Here is a 19,527-nt window from a genome sequence, read left to right on the forward strand (position 1 = left end):
CCCAAATGACATTATCAAGACTTGGACACCGAAAACAATTGAACAACAAGAAGATGCTAATTTATAAGTTCTGTTGCCACTTACAACTTTTAGAACTCTTTTCTATCTTCTCTTATCGTAATTCCAGTTCTTGTTATGAAGTCAGATGGAAAGTGGACAGTTAACCTTCTGAACTTCTCCAATGACTGTTGATTCTGACTTACAAACATTTAGTGGTTACATGACATGTAGCATCCTCCATCCTACTATAATCTCCCAGTGTCTCTGGGACATTATTTGAAAATTAACAGACGGGGCTACCCAATGGCATGTCAGAGAGCTAAAAGTCTCACTTTTATGAAGTTTCATAACACAAATTCTGTGACTGAACTTCACAGCCGTCAGATTTCTAATTTAGTAATTACTGAAATAATTAGAGGAGTTACTTTGCAGATGGTACTTGAATTTCTTGACATATGTGCCCTTGTCATCAGGAGCAGATGATATATGTAATGTTTTTCCCTCGCTGAAGCACTTCTGTGCACAGGATCTGAAATGATTTTAAGAGTTTTTCTGCCACAGTTTTTAATTCCATTTGGACCAGAGGCACAGAAATACTGCATCAAGTGAATGCAGAGGAAGAGTAGCTTGCTTTGGTTTATATGTATGTGAGGACTGGTTTACCATTAGGCCCTAGCTGACAAGAGTGGCTTCAGGTTTGACCACTGATTGACCTGCTTATATATCAGGAAGTTTCTATGTACCCAGATACTAGTTGAGTCAGCTTCATTTAGACTAGGAATGCAAGGCTCTACTGATCATAATCACTTTAGCAAACTTCAACAAATCCATGCATGCAGGGTTAGCAAACATCCATGTGTACTGTGGTTAGTAAGGAGAGGTTAAGGAGAGGTCACAGTCCAGATTGCCCATTGATCAACTGCTGTTAAGGTCTTCCTCGCAATTGGTTCCTGTGAATCTGGCTAGCAACAACAATCAGATATGAAAGCAGAGACCCAGAGATCTGGGTTCCCAATTTGTACCACATCCATGTCATTCCCTGTACTGCCCATGAGAATAGTAGGTCTGGGTAGCTGCATGTCTGTTTGCTTGTGAGTAATGAACTCCCTGACTTGTGATCCTTTGAATCCTTGGGCTCCTTTTCAGTCTCTCAACCATGATTTCCTCACAACGTATGTGGATGTTGGCTTGGGATGGTGTAACAGAAAACACCTCGACATGCACAGAAGGGCCTGCTAGGTTCTTAGATCTGCTTTTCTAAAAGAAAAAGCAACTTTTGTTGAGGTCAACAATCATTTTAATCAAACACATGTATAATTGCTTAGTTCAGGGGAAAAAGTCAGCACCCTAAACTTCAGAGAAAATACAGAGAAATCAAGATCAACAGACATGCTTCCAACTGTCTGACATAAGCAATGCATACATCATAGATCAACAGACAGATCTGACAGTTACATAAATACATAGTTACCAGAGACAGAAGCACCTACATCTGGGTTTTCAAAGCTGTGGGGGCTGCTTATTGGCTGCCCAGAGTCTGTTCTGGCCAGACACTTCCAAAGAGTAAAAATAAATAAAAATAAAAATGCATCCCCAAATAAAAATGTATCTCAGAGTCTTTATACACTTTTTAGAGCCAGACGGCATCACAACCCTTTAGAACCAGTGCCTCATTAACAAAAAGTGTGGGCCTTCCTACAAATCTTACCTAACCAAACTCCCCTTAATGGGCAAACCCATTAACGGGTGGGGAAGACCTTCCCATTAAGAAGTAAAATTGTATTAACAATAAGCAAAAATGCATTATCCATACAGATGGTCAAAGCAAAATGGCTTTTTGTTTAGACCAAGCAAGCAGACTCAATAAAGTGATGTATCACATTTACCTGGCAGCAAACTTGGCAAGTCCATGAAAACATAGTGAGATTGGTTCTGCTATGGGCCTTCCTTTGCATTTACTTTTTAAGTTCATAAGATATAAAATATGATGCAGTAAGTATTGTGAAATACTGCAAGAGCTGAGTTTTAAATTCTGCCAAAAGAATAAAAAGCACATTTGTGCAGATTGTTGTGTGTATCAGAGAAGTTATGTACAATTCATGAGCAATAGCATAAATAGGAAATTGCCACCTCTTTCTGAACTATTCATATTATCCTAGATTTATTTAGAGCTTAGACAGTTGACAAAAAACAAAAGTGAAAGTTTCCTGCCCTCAAGGAGCATACATTCTACTAGATAACAACTGATATTTCTATAATGCTTTAAAATTTGCAAAGCACTTTGCTTATGGTATTGCATTTGATCTTCACAATGGTTCCTTGCAGTAAGTGCTACATATATTACTTTTCCATTTTATAGGTGAGGAAACTGGAGCTGAGTGGGGTTAAGTGACTTGCCCATGGTCATATACCTCAGAAGTGTGAGAGGGTGAATTTGAACCTAGGTATTCCTAACACCAGAGCCAGCTCTTCATTATGCCACCCTACTTTTACTGATGAATGGTTTGTATGAAGTATAAAAGGTTACTGTGTATAAAACAAAGTGTGCCCATCAGAATTAGAGCATACTCCATAATCTGATCTCATCTGGTAGAAACCATGTTCTTTCTTGGTAGTCGAAACTGCCTTATTTGAGGTTGGGAAGGTTTCATTCATTGGTGGATGCCTTAGCCAGTGTTTTGAACTGCAGGAGGCTATGATAGTAGTTTAGTACTTTGGCAAGGATATTCCTTTTCCCCATGCTGATTGCAAGCTCCCTGCATCTCATCATGATTGAAAAAACAAACAAACATGCAATTTCGATACCTTTTTTCCCTTTATCTCATACATACTACTTCATTTTGGTGGGCTTTCAATATAAGTGTTTGAATTTCTACATTCATTGAATGTGCATTCATGTACCTGCAGCTTTATTGCCTCTGTTAGACTGGAAACTCCTAACTTCTTCCAAAATTTGGAAGTGGGATGGAAGATGTTGGAAAACCAACCAAAAAAAAGAAAAGGGAAGGGTGAGTTTCATTAGAGCTTTGAAAGTCTCTTTATATGGTACTTACTTCTGCACCAAGGGAAGGCATAGTAATAGACTGCATTCAATGGTGACAATAATGATATTTTATCTTTCAAAATTCTAAACTATTAGAAGTTAAAAATAAAATTCCATTTTCTTAAAGAGAAGGCACAAGATTGGAGATTTATTTTGTGACCATTAGTAATTTTTATTCTGAAACCAGACTTGCCAAAGTTTTAGTTTCTTTTTTACTTAGGATGGTGTTTACAGAAGAAAGAGGATTAAATTCATATGACAGCTTTCTTAAAAAAAATTCAGTTCAAAACAGCCTCTTTATTTTTAAAAAAAATTCTTAATTGGTTAAATTGCCCATATAAAAGTTGGCTTTTGATAGCTTGTTTACATCCATGAAAGAGCAGTGGTAGTGGTACACATATTTATTTACTCATAGCTGCCTAATAGAAACTTTGAATTAAATTGGATTATAAACATGATATTTTGAGCTACAATTATAGTTATGATAGCTTTAAATTATAATTTTAAATACAATAGTTTTGTTCTTTGCATTTACCTTATTATAGGCATGGTATATATTGTCCTGATTCAGTTGAATTGCTTCATTATTTTTGAAAATTTTCATTAAACACTTTGCGTTGTGGTGGTTTTTGAAGAGTTAGTTCTAAATTCAGTTTATTCAAGCTCTTGATTTTAATAGCTATTATAGCTGAAATAGAAATAATTTATATCTATTACAGCTAAAACTCATAGAATGTAATTGTTTAAAAACAATGAGGTGTTTGGCAGGCAGAAAGAAATGCTTTACTCTCCACTTCATTAAACTCAGAAGTTCTCTTCATCAGTCTTGAAAAAACTTGCAAATGAAAAGCAAAAGTTCTTAGTTTATTATTGTGTTATCTCCATACAGAAGGCTTTCATTCCAGATGCTACCATTTGGTGGTATTCCATCTCAAGTATGAGCCATCTCCAAGTCTCCAGCCATTACATTACCATTATTCATTATGTGTTTCTTTTGTGTTTACTTATCTGTGTACATGTTTCCTCCCTCCCCTTCCCCCCATAGAATATAAGGTCCTTGAGGGTAGGCACTATTTTGTTTTTGTCTTTTTATCTTCAATGAATGGCACACATTTGTTGAAATTTCAGTGAATATCAAAGAATACTTAGTTTCTACCTTGTTTGTAAAGGATAATCCTGGGACAGATCACAGCAAATAGTCAAATAAATAAAAACTCACATGATAATTTTATTGTATATTTCCAAGGAATAGCAAGTTGTATGTAACAGATTTACAGTTACATGCACTGTCATATTTTTAAAAAGTTCTATTGTGTTATGGAAATGCTTTCTTTAGTTTATAAATTAAAAATAAATATTAAAAAAAACCTTATTCTGATTCATAGTTTCCATTTCTTGAATTTTATACCTTTTAATCTAGCAAATATCAGTGACTATTCTATTGCCAGTGCCAGTGTACAATTAAAAAAAATTTTTGCTGGTAAATGTGTTCAATCAAGAATTTTTGGAGAAATTTATTCTCATATACCCATGATCACTCTTTGGAGAAAAATAGGATTTTTCTATTGTGTGTCTCAATGATATATATTCTTTCTGCTCTCTTGCTAGTTACTCCAGAAGCCATCGGTTTTTTATCTGCTGTTGGCATCTTTATTGTTCTACTGGCAATTCTCTTCCTCTTCATCAACAAGAAACTGTGTTTTGAAAAGATAGGGGGTCTCCCATGTTTGGAACATCCAGGAAAGAGAAAGCGCTCCAGGGGCAAGTCTGGAGTTCATGAGGGACTGGGTAAGCATTATGACTTAGTAATTCTGAATTTCATATGGTTTGAAACATGGAAGGAATGAACTCATGTTTCTAGTATGTATGACCAGTTAAGGAATCGTATATAGTAGCTTCCATGCTCCCTTTCTCCTAATCACCAAAAATTGTTTCTCTGTTATTAAGAATAGTGACTTTTTTAAGCAAGTCTTGACATCTTTTGAGTTTTATATCATCCTCATTTCCAAATATAGAATCATAGATTTCAAATTAGAAGGTACCTCTAAGGCCATTGATCCTAACCTCCTGCTTTTATAGAGAAGTAAACTAAAACTTGGAAAACTTAAATGACTTGCCCAGGGTCACCTAGCTAATTAAGGATGTGAGGCAAATTTCAAGACCAGATTTTTCAGACTCCAGTTCCACAGCTCTGTCCGTTAAACCCAGTGCTGCCACTTTGCATTCCCCAGTGATCCACAAACTTTCAAAAAAGGAAGAGGAAAAAAATTAGCAAAATCTAACACACATATATCAGTCATTCCTGACAATATCTGAAATGTTCCACACCCCTAGTCCCTCACTTTTGCCAAGAGGGGAAGGAAGTATACATTTTTGACTCTGTCTCTCTCTCTCTCTGTCTCTCTCACTCTCTCTATTTCTCTCTCTCTCTTTATACATACACATATATATGTATATATATACATATATATGTGTATACACACACACACACACACATACACACACATATCCTATTTCTGGGACAATGATCTCTTTAGAGTGAAGAACTGATAGAAAGTGACTCCACTTATCATTTTCACTTTACAGATGTGATACGATTGCTTTGGGATCATAAAAGCAAAAGAAAAGTCACTGGGTCTGTGGACCCCTCTTTGAGTGAACAATGATAGGTTTTTGAACAAAAAGGACCTGACAATCCTCCTTTTCTTGAGCAAGTTTGAGGTTCTATGTCTTCTAATTCCTTTGGGGACACATATTCATGATCTCAACATGACTTAGAAGATGCTCCTGCCTTTTCAAAGAAGGTTTGCTATTGTCCCTAGCCACCCCTCACTACACATTTTCAATTTCAATAGAGAGTCTCCTGGACTATTTGGCCAACTACATACCTCTGGAAATACAATGGTATTAAAAGTACTTTACATCATCATTCTATTATCTAATTTTAGAGCTTTGTGGTACATGAATAACTGTGTTTTCAAGATTTTCTGCCTTTTTACAGAGACATCCTTAGGGCTGCTAAACAATGTGGTTTATTATTATTTTTCAAATCAGCATGTTTCTCTTCTTCTTGTTGGTAGAAAAAAGGGACATTGGGGAGGGGTGAGGTGTAGCGTCGTTCAGTTTGTAGATAAAATCCCCTTTCTTCTGTGTTCTTGACCAGAGCTGAAAATTGGACTGGTAGAGTAGCTGCCATGGTCATCCAATAAAATGACCTTTTAATTTTGTTTCAAAAATAGCATGGGGAAACTCTAGGGAAATGGTACAGTGTTGACTGAAATTGGAGGACATAGGTTCAACTGCAATTTCTGATGCTTTCTATGTATATGATCCTTGGGTTATTCATCTTTCATTCTCAAAGAGGACTAATGACATGAGGAGGGTGATGTCTTGACTTGTAAGTGAACTGGATTTAAATGAGGCAGGGCTGAGTAAAGTCATCAGCTTCATTCTCCAGAGCCATCAGAATCTCGGGAAAGACATAGGTTAGGACTACTGATAATGGCCTTGGATACAGCGGGAGGCCCTGGTCTTTTTAAGCTAAGGTTTTTTTCAGGGCTCAGTTTGTCTGAGGCAACACTCATTCAGTGATTAAAGGCTAGGTAAGAACTGAGGCAAAAGATGTCCTAGTTTCACCTCCGAAAAGGATCAATCTAGGAGGGGAAGACCAGATCCTATAGTAGGGCTAGCTGCTAGGCAGAATACTGTATGGAGCCAGTAGCTTATTACACCTGTCAGCAGAGTGGCCCCACATGGAAGGCATGGGCACTCCCCATAACCCCTATGTAAGTATACTCTGGATGAGCTTGCCTGATTCTTCCTGGCACATAAACCAGATGGGCAATAGGATTCACTATGTTTTAACAGTAAAAAAGATAGGCTTTTTTTGGGGGGAGGATAGGGTGGACATAATGGTGTGAAAGGTTGTATTCAGGCAAAATTGCCTCTTTGCTAAAAGGAACAAACAAAAGATCACCTTACTAATTTTCTGTGGATTCTTTAAAATAGTTGTTGGTGTTGTTTTTGCAAGATCCGTTATCCTTAGTACAGGGAATTCCCCACAAGGAAACTCCTTCTACCAACATAGATGGGTGCCTGTTCTGAAATTTATAGTTTTAAAGTGTTGCTTGCAGTTCAGAGGAATGAGGGGACTAGCCCAGGGCCACACAGCCAGTATAAGTCAAAGATGAGATTTGAGGCCAACTTGTTCCTCTCTCAGGCTCTCTACTTCCCGTGTCATGCAGTTTCTCAGTCAGCCAATATGGGTGTGTAAAAATCTCCAAGGGAGAGAGGGGACTTGGAGGTTGGGCCACAGGGCAAGAAGAAAGCTTCAAAATGCAGGTGTTTTCAGAATAGAGTGAGGAAAGAAAATGTTTTGGGAATTCCCTCATGCATCTTGCCATTTTATAGACCTCAGAGTTGTCAGCGACCTTGGAGATTACCTTGTCTGACCTACCCATTTTCCATAGAAGGAGAATGGAGCCCAGGGAGAGGTTAAATGACTTGCCCAAAGTCATACAAACTAGAGCTGGAACTCAAACCTAAGTGTCTTGGCTCCAAATTTAGCATTTTCCCCTTGACATCCCTGTCGTTATTAGCATGCTGAGATACTGACACAAGATAGAAGGTTTAAATGCATGTTGGATAGAATCAGAGAATTTTAGTGCTGAGAAGCCTTCGAGAATATGCAAATCTGTAAAATTACTCACTTCACAGAGGAGAACAATGGGACCCAGAGTGGAGGTGTCTTGTTAAAGTCACAAAGCAGAAACAGGAATAGAAGCTAGGTCTCCTGATCCCCGGCTATTTCCTGCCCCCTCCCCTGCTTCATTACCCATTGCTACCATCTCCTGAAATTGGGTGAGGTTTTGCTACAAAATATTTGTATTCGTTGACCCAGCCACTGTACATTACACATAATGGATGAATCCAGAATTGTCGAGCCTGCTTTTCAAGGCTTTGTGTCAAAACCTTAACGTCATTTCAGCACATTTTTCCCATGTTTATTTCCTTAACATTATATGCCTCTTTTTGTACAATAGTTCCCTGGTGGTGTGTGGGTGTTCATTCTCAGTCTTTAGAGCTGTCACTCTCTATCAATGCAAACATGCATTTAGAACATATTTAAAATGTGAATTATCAAGTGGGTGTTTTTTACTGGGGAGGGGGAAGGAGAAAATTTCCCTCTAAATGGAGGCATTGTGGTAGCAATATTCATTTCCAAACACATTTTGTAAAACCGAGTAATAAGCCCTTGAAATAGGTGTTTATGCTAGAAATACTGATACAACTTTAACTACAGCTGTGGAACATTAACAAAATACCATTCATAGTAATGAGCTACTAAGAACAACAGCCCAGATGAATACATTGTCTTCATTACTGAAATTTGGAGACTAAAGTTGGTAATATTTTCTCTTTTTCAAACTTAAATGGGCATCAAAAACAAGGTTAGTGCTATTTAAAATATTTTTCTTTTAGGCTCTTGGTTTTATATGACATTTTGTCTGAGGATTTTAAAGACAATTATAAATTATGCATATAAATAATGAGCAGGCACTAAACAAAGTAAGAAACTGGACCAGAGACCCCTGACTGGTTGACGTCTTTTTAACATCTATGAGAATACGTGGGTTAAAAGGTTGGAGTAGATAAATTCTAAGGCTCTCCCAACCCAAACCATGTCTAGGATGGAGTAGCCAGGGGTATGTCCAGGCACTTATGCCTGTGTGTGCACACATGCATTTCCTCATTATTTCAATCTAGAATGGCCTGCACCTCTGAAGAGTACATGGGGGTGGGGAGAGGAGAAAGTGGTTACAGGAAGGGGTGAGGAAGCAAGATTGCTTGTGTTAGAAGTCAAGAGAAGAAGGGAAGGAAGGAGCCATGCCCTCTCCTCCCACAGCATGGCCTAGACTCTTTGAGGGATGACTTTCCCTGCATCCATCCTAGGTATGTAGGATTCCTAGTGAAAGCTGTATTTCCACTGCTGAGGTTCCATGCCAGTTCTAAGCTCACATTCCAAATCTAGGGCAGGGTCAGCCTGATAAGGCTGATTTCCACAATTCTGATTTGCAAGGGATCTTTTGCTAGATTCTTCTCAACAAATGAAATCTCCACTTTTAGTGTCTAAAAAAAAGCAGAGGTATGCATGGATGTTTCTACTTTCAAGAGATTATATCTGTGTATCTTAGAAAAAAATGTATTTTTTTCTCCCATAGAGACATTATATAATCTTTGATTCTAATTTATCAGAAAAATGTAACAACTTCAAAACCAATTCTATGATTGTTAGGGTTACAGTTACTATTTCTTTTCTATAGACTTTCTTCTAATTCCTAACCAATGGGAACTGTAATAATATCTGGCTTTTGGTTCATGTTCTACTACCAACTTGGTCAGTAATGTTGGACCCAGTTTCTTCAGATGTAAAATGTGGCAGTTTTATTAGACAAAATTATTTTAAAATTTATTAGTCAAAATAGAAGTGAAATTAGCTGTCAGGACTTTCTCTGAGTTGAAAGTCTAGATGAACTAGAAAGACTCAGAGAGATCCAACAAACTTCTTTCTTCAGGAGATGAAGGAAAGACTTAATCAGAATACAGTTGTTGGAAGTGGGTGCAGGGCTTCACAGAACACATCTGGGACAAATAGCATGAAACGATATCAACCTTTTTAAGCCAAATTCAGTTGAGAGGGGATATGGAAGAACCCTGGGACACCAGTCCCTTTGGTTCCATCTCTGGTTGGTAGGAAACTCCTGGAGGTGTGGTGGGGATTGGGTGGGAATAGAGCAGGGCTGGGTTGGAAAGGAGCTCACCTGGGATGCAGCTGAATGGGTAGAGGAGGGGGAAGTGTGCCATCTAGTAGCCTAGGATTCCAGCTAATTATTCTTGCTAACTAGGTGCTAAACTGGAGAAGAAGCGTAAGTGCTATCAGCACCTTCTAAATTTCCATGCCCTGGCCTAGTTACACCTCTGACAACAAGAAAGTACTGGGTGGACAGTCTTATTTTCATTTCATAGATTGGAAAACTGAGGTAAAGAACCAAATTGACTCAGGGCTTCAGAGTTCCAGTGGAAGCAGAGATTGACTAGTTTCTTGGTCAATTCTTTTTTTTTTTGTTTTGCTCCATTGTTTTTATTAACCTTGTTAATAATATGTTTGCCTTTGCTTTGCATAATAAAGCAGATCTTTAGGAAAAATTTTTCACTTTTTATATCACTTAAGGTTGTAAAAAACACAGCCAAACTATTACACGTTCTATTTGGAGGATCTGGGGAATATGAGTATAATTTCAAATAAATTTAGACTAGATGCAATTTGAGTAATTTCTGACTTTAAATTTCTATGAGAGTATACACATTTTACATATTATAGATGATTTTGAGCATATTCTACTTTTTTCTTTTTTTGCTTGGTCTTTCTTTTGTGTGCTTCTGGTTTGCAATTAACTTCTGCAAAACAGTAGCTTAACAGAATTTTGCAAAACAGTAACTTGTCAGTGAAATAATTTGAAATAGAACAGCCTAAACATATTTGTTCTTGCTCTTTTGTCATTCCTTAAGATCAGAAAAGGCAATTTTGGCCAGTAGTACGTCTTCTTACAAGCTATTCGTATCTGATAGATCAACAATTGAATTCAATTTAACAAAAGTATATTGGGAGTGGCTAGCCACCTGGCAACTGCCCTTAGCTCATGCTAATTAATCTTTTTGCCTTCTTGAAAAACGTATATTAAAACATCTTCTATGTGCAAAGCACTGTGGAAGGGTTTATGAAAGTGAAAATCGACCTAATCTCTGCATTTTAGGAAATATGGGAAATACGATGTACTCAGGGAGATATGATACAGGGTCAAATGTGATAGTAACAAAGGAGAGATCTAGAAGTTTTTGGGAAAATTTTAGGAGGTAATATTGTATAGTGAATAAGGTGCTGAATTTGGAGTCAGAAAGATGGGTTCAATTCCTATAATGCAACGTCCACATAGAAGTGGATTCTTAATGCTTGTTGAATTAGAAAGGAAGATTTGTATAGATGATAGATGAGGAAGGAATATACTTTAAGTATTAAGAGTGGCAAGAGACTGTGAGGCTGTCAATTCAGATTTTGAAAGCTGGAGGGGAATTTGGGGGCCATTTTGTCTAACTCCTTTATTTTGCCGATGGGGAAACTAGGGTCTAGAATATTGAAGTAACTTGCCTATGGTCATAAAGGTGGTGGATTAGCAGGACTGGAATTTTGACTTGTCTTCTTACTCCAAATACAGTACTTAAAAAAAAATCTGGAGTCAAAATAAAATACTAATAACAATTCTGATAGTTTTTTTTTTAAAAAGGAAAACATGAGGATCTCCCTCATCAGTCACCCTTCATCTTTCTCTCATCTGATGTTCTGTATCGCCAAGGCAATATTCACAGCACTGGTGGTGACTATGAATATGCCATCATAGTTCTCAATCACAAAGTATAACAGACACTGCATACAGAAGGTAGAAGAAAAACATTTATTCAGACACCAGAAAGTCAAATCCAAAAACTAGAAAGCCAAATCAGTCAAGGTAACCAAGAAATCAATACACATCAGCACTGCAGGGGACAAAGGAATTTCCAAGCTTTCCCCCACCTTGCTGGGGCCTTCCCGCAAACAAACACTGACAAGCCTAGCTCTCTGCTTGCCTGTGTCCTTCCCAGCTCTGATTAGTTTGACCTATTTCCTCCCACCTCTGCTCTATTCTTCCTGTTCCACAAGTTCAGCAAGCTCTTCCCACCACTCATAACTTAGGTTTCCATGTGATTTAAGCAGGTCACATGGGCGTATTAATGAATGGGAAAGATCTTCTCATTTAAATTGCTATTACACCTTCCTTTTTTTCTGTCCTTTCTTTTTTTTCAAAAAAACTTATTTTCTTTTTAATTTATAGAATAAAACAAACATTTCCATAACATAGTGTGATAAAGAAAGATGATTGCACATGAAACTGCAAATCTTATATATATGTATATATATCCACATATATATGTAACTTGCTTTTCCTTTAAATATACAACAAAATTATCATATACATTCCTTTTTTTCTTTCATTTTTTTTCACTTCTCCACCCTAGCCTTTTTTTTCTTCCCCTCCCCCCTTTCCTTTCTTTTCCATTCATTTTCCTCTCCCTTATATGCTTAATGCTAGAAATGGCAGATTCCTTGGTAGGGGATATTATGGTCAAGGTTTGGGGAAAAGGAGCAATTCCACTTAAAATGTTCTCATCCTCCAGTGCCCTAACTGGCATCAATGTATGTGAATTACTTTGGTTTCCCTAGAGCATCGTAGAGGCTACAAAAATTCAAAGTCATTTGATTAGTTAACAAATAAGAAAAAAAAATAAGAAAAATTTTTTCATGAGGAAGTATTTTTGGTGGGTATATATTTAGCAGCATATTTCTGTTCACCCAGATGAACCCATGTTTTCTGACTTCCAAGATTGTAGGATCATAGTAATAGAGACAAAAGAAACCTTAGAAGGCATCTGGTCAATGTCCCTTATTATTTAATAAATGAGGAAACTGCGACTAAAGAAGTAATAACCCCAGTAGCTCCCCAACACCCCTCTTAAGCAAAGAATCTCAAAAACCCCTGAGGTATCATACCAACGACCAGAATCACACCAGTAGTAATCATGGCCCAAGGAAGTAGGAGTATCAATGAGCCACCTGTTCTCCAGGAGGCTTCCTGCTTCTTACTAGCTTAAATCTGCACCAATGCCCAGACTCCTCCCTCCCTTCCTTCCTCCAATCTTGCTAAACACAAATAAGAACCCTAAAAAACTCACCAGACTTTACTGGTTTGGGGAGAGGGTGCCCCAATTGAATGTATAAATCCACACAGGCCTCTAGCAAACTCTTTTGCGTCCATCCTCCCTAGCTACCTCTCTATTTCCTGAATATCTTTCCTCACTAAAATTGGCTTGCTTTACTATCTTATGAACTCCATGTTTCCTTGTTCTGGGGCTCTTGTATTCTGAAACTTACCAAGTCTGTATTAGGATATAAGAGGTTAAATGTCCATCCTTGGGTGTAATGGTAATTTAAATGAGAAGATCGTTTCCATTTATCAATAGGCCCATGTGACCTGCTTGGATAGCATGGAAGCTTAAGTCACATGTGGTAGGAGGAGCTTGCTGAACTGGTGGTACAGGAAGGGTGGAGCAGAGCTGAGAGAAAGTTGGTCAGGCTAGTCAGAACTGGGAGGTCCACAGGCAGACACAGCTAGACTTATGCATGTTTGTTTGTGGGAAGGCCCTGAGTGGGTGGGGATGAGGAGGCTTGGGAATGGCTTTGTCCCCTGCAGTGCTAATGTTTATTGACCTCTTGGTTACCATGATGGATTTGACTTTCTGGTTTTGGGATTTGGCTTTCTGGTATCTGAATAAATGTTTTCCTTCTGACTTCTATATGGATAGTCTGTTATATCTGGCATATTCACAGTTGCCCTCAGTGCTGTGAATATTGCCTTGGCAATAGATTGGGTCACACAGGACCTAAGGTCCTCTGACCTAAGGCCTGAGTCAAGATTTGAACTTAGGTCTCCTGATATTAATACTAGTGCCCATTTCCTTTAACAATGCTGCTTCTCTTAATAAAAATTACCTCTTGGGCATGGCATGCTCATATGGCAATGAATTGAGCTGAATGTTTCCATTAGACTGTATGTTCCTTGAGAACAAGGACTATCTTTTCCTTCTTTTTGTATCACCAGTGATTAGCACAGTGCCTGGCACATAGTAGACATTTAATAAGTGGTTATTGCTTTGTTGAATGATTGTTTCTATGAAGTCAATTTGGAGTCATTCCACTGCATGGCATTTCAAAAGTATTGATTGCCACTTTGACTATTTTAAATAGACATGCTATTTTATTTCTTTGCTCTCAATGTATGTGCCATGAAAAATCCTATATGAGGTATTAGTTGTGTTTTGGGAAATCTAAATCTAGAAAGTAAAACAATATCTAAAATTTTAAAGTTTTTATTCTTTTTTTTAACTGTTAGACTTTTATTTTGTACATTTTAGGTCTAGAAATTGTCTTTATGGATGGAGCTTCTCCTTTATATGTTTTCCCCTCCTCCTTTTTGCCTTGAAGCATAAACTAAAGCTGATGGGAAGGCAAAGACTTACCTTAAAAGTTGATGGGCAGATGTAGCTATGCTAGTTGGAAAGGACCTGTTACTCAGGCTAGAAAGAAATTTAACTTCTGTTCTTATGGCTTCATGGGCATGGTACAAGCCCTTCTGTGACTGTGTGTAAAGTTCAGAATTGAAATGAGAATATCAGTCTATTCTATAAATCTTTATTTACTTTTTTAATCTATCTAACCACACATTACAGTAACATGATTCATGAGTAAATAAGGCTATTATTTATTATAGTGATCCTATACCAGAATTTGGGACCAATGAAAACTCTCATAGGTTATTCTGGATATACCCGAAAGCAAGGGTTTTGGGAAAGAAATCATTGTCCAATGGCTAAGTAAATCAAATTCTGGGGAGAAAGTTAAGAAGTACAGTTTTCGAAAGTCACTGCTTTGGGTAAGTTGAGCAGAATGCCTGTACAATCTTAGACATAACTTCCCACCATCTTGTTTAGTTTTTAGGGTGTTAACTGTATGGGAGTCAACATGGGGTAGAGAATATAGAACTAGTCTTTAAGCCAAGAAACAAGCATGGCTTGACACATATTGACCAAGTGATCCTAGCTGTCATTTAAACTTTCAGTGCTTTTAAATTGTAAAGGAATTGCTGACCAGCATTGACAGGTGAAAGTTCCCTACATCAGTGAATCATAGTTATGATCCCAATCTCTATCTTTAATATTATAGTTATGCCTATGCTCTCAGTCACTGTTAGTGGGATAGGGTATGAGGATAGGTGAGAGAGGGAGACAAAGGGAAAGGGGGAAAAAGTAGTGAAGGAAGTACTTGATATCTTGTCCTAAGCTAACTTCTAATGTTCTTACTTTTCTTGATTGGAAGAGAGTCTTTTTAAAAATCTCCCTCCTTTTAAAAAAAATTGCCTAAATGTAATCTGGAAAGTGGGTTATGATCGTTGGCCAAGGATGTTAACTAGTATTAACACTATATATCCACAAGGTGATCAAAGGCAAACTACATATGAAAGAAGGTTCTTGCTGAAGGTGATTAAAAAAATATGCCAATCAGTGGCAGCTACCACACCATGAGGGTAATGACCTCTGTTCATTTAGTTTGAATATGAATGAACTTATCACCTGTGTTCTTTACATTAGATTGCATGGTGAGTTACCCTAGCAACAGATTCATCATATAATTTTTTGGCTTTCTCTGTGAGACAGATATTAATAAAGATGAATTCAAAGTCCTCTGCAATTAAGAATTGCTATAAAAATATTAACACCTAAATCCAGGAGCCTATTGAACATGCATGAAAATGGAAGAGGAATTTCATACCTTTCAATTAAGGTGGATAATGTTTCTCTTGAAAATTCAAAATTGTATTTCAGTCACTCAGTCAACAGGCACTTATTAAATTCTATGGAAGCTGAAGCTCAAATATTTTGGCCACATAATGAGAAGATGGGATTCCTTGGAAAAGACCCTGATTGTTGGGAAAGATTGAAGGCAAAAGAAAAAAAGGATGACAGAGGATGAAATGGATAGTGTCATGGAAACAATGAACATTAGCTTGGATAGACTTCAAGGGAGAGTGAAAGATAGAAGGACCTGGCATACTGTGGTTTCTGGGGTCATGAAGAGTTGGACATGACTGAATGAATGACTGAACAACAAAATATACCAGGCACTGTGCAAGAGACATCTCTACTCTCAACAAAATTATATTCTAATTGGGAAAGAGGGCAAAAAACAACAGATAAAAGGAAGTTGAAAAGGAGGGTGATGCCTCTTTAAATGGAGGTTCTGGGAGCAAGCATCTAATTAGAGGGAGAAATGTGGAAGTGGAGGCGGATATTGTCTTATTTGCAGAGGACTTTGGATTCATCTTTATTAATATCTGTCTCACAGAGAAAATCAAAAAATCTTAGGGTTGTAGTGATCTTCTAGGATGAAGAGGTTTCAGGGGCATGGTGGGGAAATTCAGAATTTAGCCTGGCAATAAATGAAGACTTGTAACTGAAAAGCATACAAAATATCTTTATATAGATAAATACCTGATTTTTGGAAAATAATCTGAAATTACTCTCTTAATATTAACCACTATCATATATAATTTTAAGGATATGTGTTGGAATCCTGTTCATTGGTGTTTAGTTTCTCAGCATGACATGAGACTGTGAACTCTAGAAGGAGAAGCACTACTTTTGCCTTTCTTTGTATCCCTAGTGCTTAGCACAATGCCTGGTACATAAAGGGGCTTAATAAATGCTTGCTGACTTGAGGATGCAACAGAAACTGACTCCTTGACTGAGTGACTGCTCTTACCTACAACATTGTTCCACACAACGTGGACGTGAGATTTAGGATGGCTCGAAATTCTCATCTTATTTTGAGGTGACTACCTTTCACAAAATGCATATATTCACTTGAGAAAGATTACATATATATGACTCACTGATATTTGAAGAAATCCTTTCTCAACTACAATTTTATCTGCCTAGGTTGAAATGTTAATTGAAACATTAACAATTCAAGTTCTCTGTTGTTCCATCCTCCAGAGGAATCTCTATTCAAAGAAGGTCCTGTCTGGAGCATGTCTTAAGTGGGAGTAAAATTCTACAGTTGTCAGAGGGTATTGCATATTTGCTATTTTCTTTTTAAGGGCCAAACAAAATTGTATTATTTGTTACACTATAAAGAGATACTTGACAAGTCAAAAAAAATGTGCCAGCTGTCAACTTGAAAGTGTTTAAAAACTGGAAAGGAAGAATGATTTTAGATCTGCTGGATAGTTAGAATTGTAGGGGAGAGAGCAGTACTTTTTCATTGAGCTGGGTGTCTGAGTGTATATACTTAACTAGCTATAGGAGTAAGGTTCTAAACTAGTCATTTGAGTAACAGATTGAAAAATTTCATTGTTTTCTTAACTCAACAGGTTTTAAAGTACAAAGGGGGCATGTCTGTGCTCATAGAAGTTTCTGTTAAGATATACATATATTCTTCTAAAACTCACATAGGAAGCCAATATTTTATTCAGAATAGCTCTTATAATAATTGAAACTTGACTCTACTCCAAGCTATTTGATTGACATTTAATGACAAGGTTGTAGGTATTATTTTAAATGTATGAGTTTAAGGAATTCCAAAAGCATTTTAATCCTTTTTTTCTTTTTTCCTTCTATTTTTTTTAACATTTCTGTGCTTTTGATTTTTGAAACAGTTCTTAATAGCTAGGAACAATTAATGTCAGGTTTATACAATGAAAATTGCTATCTGCTTCTCTCTCCCTCTCCCTCTTTTTTCAGACAGTGATGACTATCATGTGTTAATTTATACTTGTCATTCTACTATAAAAATGCACACCTACATAGATCAAGGCAGGAAAATCTACCAGCAGAGAGTTAAATATCCCCTTTAGGATGTTTCTTTTTGAATTATCTAGAAACAAATTAAAATACAAATCTTGTCATTGCTCTAAATGTTAGGCAAAGGTCTATGAAGCTCTTGTTTGTCCGTAACTTTAGAAGTTGTTCCTTGAATGAGTTTCATTTTCTAATAGGAAAAAGTCCTCCCTCAGAAAGTAATAATTCTCAAGCCTGTATCTTTCTAGTCTTTCCAAACACCTACTTCACTCTTATGACCCAAATAAGTCATGTTTATTCATGTGGCATTTCATGGATCTCTTATTCCATATTGGAAGGATGTCATGATACTCTATTTTTTTTTCTATCTAAATACTTGACCTGGCTGTAGAAGATGCAGCTGGTGTTAACTTTGAGTACACTTTTGGGTAAGAGTCCCTTGGAGCAATCTAGACAGGTTAAAAATGACAGAAAAGTGCCTTATGGGTTGGACTGCATCTGTAAGTGGGGAGCTAGCAAGAAATCTCAGTTGGCATGCCACTAAGTCGACAGCAGATTCCTCCCTCTATTTGTTGCTTTATTCTGGTTTACCTAGATTTTATATGGCTGAATGTGGCTCTCCTCTTCCTCTATGATGTGAACTTTTCCTTGAAATAAAGATTCAAAATGGAAAATAGTTCAGCAAACCCAGCCAATACTTTGAATGAATTTAATAGCATATTCAACATTCCATTTCCACAGTCTCTGGGGAGCTAGGCACATTTTTTAATCTCTTCTCTCAGGTCAAGCATTATCATCATATTAATATGAAATCCAGTTTCTTTGTTGTTCCTATTTATATAGTTGTCATTGTGTATATTATTTTCTAATTTCAGCTTATCTTTCTCAACATCAGTGAATATATTTTCCCATGTTTCTATGAAATTTTGTATTTGTCTTGTCTTATGGAAAAGTAATCATCTCTTACATTAATGTGTCACAATTTGTTTAGCAATTCTCCCTCCAATCTATGAGCACCTGCTTTGTTTTATTAGCAGCTTTAATTGTACAAGTACAGAATTGTTACTTTAACACTTATGGCAAAGAATTTTAGAATTTTGATGTTAGAGGGCAGAATTTAATTTACTACATTATGAAGTTAGGATTAGTTTAACTGTGCTAAAAAAAGATTGCATTAATGTTGTTATTCCCCAACAAAACTTTTATTTTTTAGCTTTTAGAGAGAGAACTAAATGAGAATTGAAAGAAAAAGGGAAGAAGAGCAAGTGAAAGAGGGACTCACTTGCTTAAATTGTGTTTTATATTTTGGCTAAATACAACATGTGCAATTTTATATTGTGATAGAAATATTACTGGTCTTTTTAGGATTAGCTAAGGAACCATTTTGATTAGTTGTTCTTTATAGAATGACAATCAGTGAAGTTACATTATTCTGAATACTTAAAGATAAAACTGGAAGGGGGCCAACTAGCAAGTGAGAAATGAAAAAAAAAGATCCATGCCAATTTCTCAAAAAAGCATTTTCCATTAGCGACAGTAGAGCCTAAAAATTTTGACTTTATCATGGCAATCCCTCATGTGTTGTATGAAGAAGTGATAATGATATTAAAGAAAACAGATGTGAAGCACAGCTGGTTTAGTATATATGGAAGAGGTGACAGCATTTTGAGGGTGCTGAGGGATCAATCTTCAAGATAACTGAAAGAGGGAAAGATATTGAATGCTCTTAAGAAATTACACAGGTGGGCTACTATTGAAAAAATGATTGAAAAGATACATTGATATTTAATGATATTTGGGAGTCTACCTGCCAAGACAAACTCAGGAAATACATGAACATAACTATAAAACACTTTTCATACACATAAAGGCACATCTAAACAATTAAAAAATATTAATTGCTCATGGATAGTCCAAGCCAATATAATAAAAATCACATTCTACCTAAATCAATCTATTTATTCAGTGCCATTCCAAGC

At 36.8% G+C, this 19,527-nt stretch overlaps 1 protein-coding gene across 1 annotated transcript in view; it reads left to right on the forward strand.

Moving 5' to 3' along the window:
* Window positions 1–19,527, forward strand: part of SYT16 (synaptotagmin 16) — a 320,395-nt gene that overhangs the window by 142,255 nt on the left and 158,613 nt on the right. Inside the window, exon 2 of the mRNA XM_072629411.1 lies at window positions 4,652–4,831. Within this exon, the coding sequence (XP_072485512.1) occupies window positions 4,652–4,831 (180 nt within the window). The remainder of the gene's footprint in view (window positions 1–4,651; window positions 4,832–19,527) is intronic.

The sequence above is a fragment of the Notamacropus eugenii genome, chromosome 1, assembly GCF_028372415.1.
Source record: "Notamacropus eugenii isolate mMacEug1 chromosome 1, mMacEug1.pri_v2, whole genome shotgun sequence".
Lineage (NCBI taxonomy): Eukaryota > Metazoa > Chordata > Mammalia > Diprotodontia > Macropodidae > Notamacropus > Notamacropus eugenii.